The sequence below is a fragment of the Gossypium hirsutum genome, chromosome A09, assembly GCF_007990345.1.
Source record: "Gossypium hirsutum isolate 1008001.06 chromosome A09, Gossypium_hirsutum_v2.1, whole genome shotgun sequence".
Classification (NCBI taxonomy): Eukaryota; Viridiplantae; Streptophyta; class Magnoliopsida; order Malvales; family Malvaceae; genus Gossypium; species Gossypium hirsutum.
Genome location: NC_053432.1, coordinates 45,372,052 through 45,379,349, shown reverse-complemented (window position 1 = coordinate 45,379,349; position 7,298 = coordinate 45,372,052). Strand labels below are relative to the sequence as shown.

Here is a 7,298-nt window from a genome sequence, read left to right as displayed (position 1 = left end):
ATGCGATGATGTGTTCATGCTTATGGGACATGCATGATTGGTGTTAAGACATATGTGTATGATAAATGCTTCATGACCAATCAAAATGGTCATAGCCATGAAGTAATTGTATTATACGGAAATAAGACAATGATGATTGGACCTGAATGCTTGATGTTTAAATAAGGTCACTTGATAAGTCGATGAACATGAAAATTTCGTATAAACGGTCATCATATGACAGGGTCAATGAATATGAATTGTTGTGTCTAGATTTGGCATTATACGAGTATATGTAACTCGTGAATGATAGCATGTTAATGTTAAGAATATACCTTAGGGAAGTATGCTAAATCATTAAAATGATGCCATGATGAATATCTTTGTGTGTAAAAATGTGAAGGATTAATGGTAATAAAAGGACTGGAAAATAGCCTAAGTGCTAGCCCCATGGGTAGAGGCACGACCATGTGTCTCAGCCGTGTGGATAACATGGCCTAGCACCCGGGTGTGTGGCTTGGATGTGTGGTTAAATTTTGTTTGCTGACGTCATAGTTAGAGAGTTACACGACCTGAGGACACAGGCGTGTCCAGGGCACATGGGCGTGTGACCCTGTTTCTTGGAAAATTTTCCTAATTTTTCTCAAATCTTTCTAAAGTACCCGATTTAGTCCCTAACCACTCTCAAAGTATGTTTAGGCCTCGTTGGCCCGTTTAAGGGACATCATGTATATGTATGAATGTTTTTAATTTTCATGAAATTTTATGGCCCGATTTTATGAAATAGTGTGCGTTTAAGTTCGATAACGCCTCGAACCCTGTCTCGGCATCGGATACGGGTAAGGGGTGTTACACTCGTAACCTGTCCAGGCCTTGGACTCGGGTAAGGGGTGTTACATTAACTTATCTAGTTAGCTAGTGGCGACAAACCTATTTTCTTGAAAAACTTATCACTCAATCGAGTGTGGCGTTCAGCCATTTGAAACCTTTGGTTCCTAACTCTTCACAGTTAACGGGTCAAGGTCCTTTCTAGCACCTTAAGTGATGTATAAGTCTCAGGTCAATACTTTACATAGTATTGGTTCATTCTTGTCCTTAAGTTTCCTAACTATTCTAGCCTTACTTTTGCCTTACTTATTTTATTTCCGAGACCGAACCATTATTCAATTGACTCGTAAACCCCTTGAACCAACTTGCAACCATTGTTGAGCTACAACTTAGCTGACTATCCTATTACTTCAAGCAAGAACGATACATCTCAGATTTAACGATTGGGCACTACTATGACTCGAATAATTCTTCAACAAAGATCGTATCATTTGGTATCAGAGCTCGTAAAATCGAGGAGTATGGACGTTTTTAACTATCCTAAAAATTTTGAGTTAAATAAACAAAAGAAGAATATATATAGTGTATTTGTGTACAAAATTTGAAATATATAAAAAATAAAAAAAGAAGTTCGAAATTATAAAAAAACAAAAAAAGAAAAGAAAGAAAGATGCTAGTTGTTAAAAGTGATCTTCTATTTTCCCGATCTACAAATTCTCTCCTCAACCCATTGTCGCCACACTCCAATACATATATATTTATTTTTCTTTTAGCCTACATAACACCAAAAAATGTCAACTACCCTTGAAACCCTTTTGAAGCCGACCCCTAGACTAGTAGTTAAGTCTAAACTAGTCTTCTACGAACTTTGAGAGGTGAATCGAGTGATAAAAGGCACGAGAGTGGTAAGCCTAATAGAGTGTTGAAAAAGCCAAAGTGAGAGTGTAAACATGAGTGGAGTTCCATCTACTTTTCTTCGTGAGTAGATCATGAGGTTTTGTAGTGAAGTTAAAGTATTATGTATTAAATCCCAGAACGCAATATGGTAGACAGAGGCGGGCATCGACCTATTAGAAATGTTGCAGCTAGAGGAGATGGAGTGCCTGACTTAGCCCAACAAGCCCTCTTGTAAGAATTCCAACGGATGCTCCAAAATGAGTTAGAATCCTTCAACAAACATTTGGAGCTTGTCAAGGAGAGGGGCCAACGAGAAAGAACGCCCCAAGGTCCAAGATTGGAGATGATCTATATGACCCAAGTGATGTGGAGAGCGACCAAATGTTAAATCAAAGTGAAAGATGACAAGGTCCAAGAAATCGAGGCCCTAGAGAATGAGGACGTGTTGATGATGATTTAAAGGATATCAAGCTATCTATTCCGCCTTTTCAAGGTAAATCTGATCCGAAGGCGTACCTTGAGTGGGAGAAGAAGATTGAATTAATTTTCGAGTGTTACAATTATTAAGAAACTATGAAAGTGAAGTTTGCAGCAATCAAATTTTCCAACTATGCTATGATATGGTGGGATCAACTCACCATAAGTCAGTGAATGAATGGAGAACGGCCAATATCTACTTGGGTCGAGATGAAGGTGGTTATGCGAAGGTGATTCATTCCATCGTACTACCACTAAGAGCTCTACCAAAAGCTCCAAAACCTTACCCAAGGCACTAGGAGCGTTGAAGATTATTTCAAATAAATGGAGATCGTCATGATTCAAGCGAATGTCCAAGAAGATTGCGAGGCAACCATGGCGTGATTTTTAGCCAGCCTCAACCGAGAAATTACCAACATCGTGGAGCTTCAACATTACGTTGAAGTTGTGGACATGGTGCACATGGCCATTAAGGTGGAAAAATAGCTTAAGCGTAAAGGAACTTTTCGAGGCTATGCCACCCCCAATGCCTTAAAATGCGACTAATGCAATAGCAAGAAAGGTCCATCGAGCCGCGCCAAGGAGCAAATGGTGCCAACAAAGATGTACAAACCAACAGGTGAATCCAGCAAAGGCAAGGCAACCAAATAAATTTCTAACCAGTCAAGGGACATTAAGTGTTTCAAGTGCCTTAGGAGGGGGCATATCGCCAGTCAATGTCCCAACCGAAGCAATATGGTGGTCCGTGCAAACAGAGAAATTAAATCAAAGGAGGAAGACGAAAACGAACCTATGCTACCACCGATGGGGAAGAGGAGTTAGAGCACGCTATTAATGGTGAACTCCTTGTCATTAAAAGGAGCTTAAGCCTCCAAAGTGTGGAGAACGAGTAGCAAAGGGAAAATATTTTTCATACCCGATGTCAAGTACAAGGAAAAGTTTGTTGTGGTATCATTGACGGTTAGAGTTGCACCAATGTGGCTAGCACTCTAATGGTGGAAAAGTTGGGATTGCCGACCACTAAACACCCCAGCCCCTACAAGCTACAATGGCTTAACGATGGTGGCGAGTTGAAGGTGACCAAACAAGTGCTTTCGGCATTCTCCATTGGAAAATACACGAATAAAGTCCTCTGTGATGTGGCTCCAATGCATGCGGGGCACTTGCTGCTAGGCCGACTATGGCGATTCGATAGGCGAGTGATTCATGATGGATATACCAACTGGTATACATTCAAGCACTTAGGCAAAATCGTCACTTTTTCTCCTTTGACGCTAAAACAAGTCTATGAAGATCAAGTCAAATTGAATAACTCTGCTGAACAAGCGAGAGAAAAAGAAAAGCATGAGAGTGCAAAAGAAAAAAGAATCGAGAAAAAGAAAGGAAAATGAAAAAAAAAAGAGTGAAAAGATCGCGAGAAAAGAAAGAGATGAAAAGGAAGAAAAAGAGTGTGAAAAATGAATGTGTTTATAAGAGTGACTGAGATTCAAAAAGCATACTCGATGAGGCAGCCAATCCTTTTGTTGATGTACAAAGAAAACCTATTGAATGCTAATAACTTAACCGAAAATCTCCCTTCTTCTGTTGTGTCTCTCTTGCAGGAATTTGAAGATGCTTTCCTGGAAAAAAGTCCCAAGTATGTTGCCACCCATTTGGGGAATAGAGCACCAAATTGATTTTGTTCCTAGAGCTGTCATTCCAAATCAGCCAGCTTACCGAAGCAACCTTGAAGAGACCAAAGAGCTTCAAAGACAAGTCAATGAACTCATGGAAAAGGGTTACATTCGTAAAAGCCTTATCCTATGCGCCGTGCCATTTTTGTTGGTGCCAAAGAAGGACAGGACTTGGTGTATGTCAACTACCGTGCGGTGAACAAAATAACTATCAAGTATAAGCACCCCATACCGTGCCTAGATGATATCCTTGATGAGTTAAGTGGTGCCATGTTGTTCTCTAAAATCGATTTTAAAAGCGAGTACCATCAGATTCGGATGCACAAAGATGATAAATGGAAAACCGAGTTTAAACTTAAGTACGGTTTGTATGAATGGTTGGTCATACCATTTGGCCTAACCAACGTCCCTAGTACTTTCATGATACTTATGAATTATGTATTACAAGCCTTTATTGGTAAGTTTTGCGTTGTGTATTTTGATTACATCCTTATCTATAGTAAGTCCTTAGATGAACATGTGTTGCATCTTAAATCTGTTTTGGAGGTTCTTTGCAATGAGACCCTATATGCAAACCTTAAAAAGTGCACGTTCTGTTCTAACAAGGTTGTGTTTCTAGGTTTTGTGGTCAGCTCAGATGGACTCGAGGTAGACCAAGAAAAAGTCAAGGCGATTCAGGAGTGGCCTAGACCGAAAAGTATTAGCCAAGTAAGGAGCTTCCATGGCTAGGCAAGCTTCTATAGGCAGTTCGTGCCCAATTTTAGCATCTTGGCCACACCATTGACTAGCATGATCAAGAAGTCTTCAGCTTTTCAATGGAACGAAGAGCAAGAAAAAGCTTTTAATTCCATTAAAGATTGTCATACTAATGCACCTCTACTTTTATTGCCTGATTTTAATAAAATGTTTGAAGTTGAATGTGATGCATCAGGTGTAGGAATCAGGGCCATTTTAACTCCAGACGGGAAGCCCATTTCTTACTTTAGCAAGAAGTTAAACGAAGCCACACTAAACTACCCCATCTATGACAAAAAGATGTATGCACTCATCCAAGCCTTAGAGACTTGGCAGCATTATTTGTGGCCAAAGGAGTTTGTGATTCATTCCGATCACGAGGCATTGAAGCATATCAATGGCCAGAACAAGCTAAACAAACGCCATGCCAAGTAGGTTGAGTTTCTCGAATCATTCCCTTCTGTCATAAAATATAAGAAAGGTAAATAAAATATAGTGGTTGATGCACTTTCGAGAAGGTATACTCTTTTATCTTACTTGGATTCAAAACTGCTTGGCTTTGCATTCTTGAAAGATTTATATTCTTCTGATGTTGATTTTGGCGAATTGTATGTTTCTTGTGAGCATATTGCTATTGACAAGTTCTATAGGCATGAAGGGTTTCTTTTTAGAGAAGGCAAGTTGTGCATCCCGCGATGTTCTATTCGGGACTTGTTAGTTAACGAGGTGTATAGCAGGGGCCTCATGGGCCATTTTAGAGTGGGAAAGATCTTGGAAATGCTAAAAGAGCATTTCTATTGGCCAAGGATGAAAAGGAATGTTGAGAGAGTCTGTGATAGATACGTGACGTGTAAGAAGGCTAAGTCAAAAATCAAGCATACCCACAGCACCTTGGATGGACAATTCCATGGACTTTGTCCTTGGATTACCTAGGACTAAAACGAGGAAGGACTCAATTTATGTTGTCGTAGATAGATTTCAAAAATGTCTCACTTTATAGCTTGCACAAAATCTGATGATGTTGTTCATATTACCAACTTATTTTTTAGGGAAATCATTCGATTACATGGCATCCCGAGAACCATCATATCTGACTGAGGCACGAAATTTCAAAGTCACTTCTAGAGGTCATTGTGGAGAAAGCTTGGAACCAAGCTGCTATTTTCAAGAACCTGTCACCCCCAAACGGATGGCCAAATGGAGGTGGTCAATCGCGTGCTATCTACCTTGTTGCGAGCCATCATTCGAAAGAACTTAAAATCATGGGAGAAATGTTTGCCACACATCGAGTTCGCTTACAACCAAACCGTTCACTTGATAACTAAACATTCACCCTTTGAAATAGTCTATGGTTTTAATCCCTTAACTCCGTTAGATCTAATACCTTTGCCTAATGATCAGTTTATCCATGCAGATGTTAAGAGAAAGGTTGAATATGTGAAAGAGCTACATAAAAAGGTAAGAGCCAACATTGAGGCAAGGACCAAAAGCTATGTGCAAAACACAAATAAAGGGCGAAAAAGAGTTGTGTTTGAATACAGAGATTGGGTCTGGGTTCACATGAGAAGAAGTGTTTCCCAGCCCAACAAAGGTCCAAACTATTGCCACGAGGAGACGGTACTTTTCAAGTTTTGGAGCCAATTAATGAGAATCCTTACAAGCTTGACCTGCCAGGTGAGTACAACATTTCTGCAAGTTTTAATGTGTCTCACTTATCTCCCTTCGATGCAGGTGACAATTTGAGCACGAGTCACTTTGAAGAGGGGGGATGATATGGCCACACCCCGAGCCACACCAAGTGCAAACAAGGAGCCTTTAGAGATGCCCTTAGTCCCATAATTCGTGCACAAGCCAAACATTTCAAGGAGGCTATTTCGGCCTTAGTTGACCAAGTATGGGGTACGACCGTAGCTGGGCACATTCATCAATCATGGACGAGTCAGCCAGGCGTACCTTGCAATATTTTGTGAGCTGATTTAGCTCAACCATGGCTTAATGAGCTCAATTCCAGCTCAGTTTAATTTATGCATTCCTTAATTGCTGGAATAAGCAAAAGTATTTAGTTAATTTAGTTAGTTTAGCTAAGTTAATAAATAAGTGTTAATAAATTTGTTTTAAGCTGAATCAATTAATTAAAGTGTTTAATATGTCTTAGTTTAATACATGTTATTAATGTGTGGTAGTTTAATACATGTTTTTAATGTGTGTTATCTGCTGCCAAATTTAACATGTCTTAAAGCTAATTAATTTGCTGAATTAATTGGTGCAGCTATATACATTGGACGGCTTGAATGAAAGATGTGCTGATGGTTTAGCTCCTCCAAGCAACCTTTTGTGAACATCAAAGGACAAGATGAACTGATGACTCTTTTCTCCTAAGCTGACCATCGAGTTCTCCAAGCAGCCTTAAGAGCTTTCACACAAGTTGGGAATTATTTTCACACTAGCTTCCCATTCGGTTTTTTGCATTCACACACAAGGGGCTGCTCACATTTAGCTTTCAAACCTAATGTCCATTAGAGTACTCAAGATGTGATTAAACTCTTCAAGATTATTCAAATGATCAAAGCAGCACATTAAAGCTCATACATCCTCTTTGGCCGAACCTACACAAGGCTTTTCTGCTCAACATTTAATTTCAACTAGCTAGGAAGCTTCAAGTAAATTGCTAGGATTCTTTAAAGAAGCTTTGGCTCATTTGAGCTGAAC

General features: G+C 39.7%; 1 protein-coding gene across 1 annotated transcript; it reads left to right on the top strand.

Annotated features, from left to right (window-relative positions):
* The first annotated feature begins 4,643 nt into the window (after positions 1 to 4,643).
* LOC107889951 (uncharacterized) lies at positions 4,644 to 6,927 on the top strand. Its single transcript, XM_016814483.1, has 4 exons — positions 4,644 to 5,020; positions 5,108 to 5,439; positions 5,965 to 6,263; positions 6,859 to 6,927. The coding sequence occupies exons 1-4, from the start codon at positions 4,644 to 4,646 to the stop codon at positions 6,925 to 6,927; spliced, it is 1,077 nt and encodes a 358-aa protein (XP_016669972.1).
* The last annotated feature ends 371 nt before the right edge of the window (positions 6,928 to 7,298 follow it).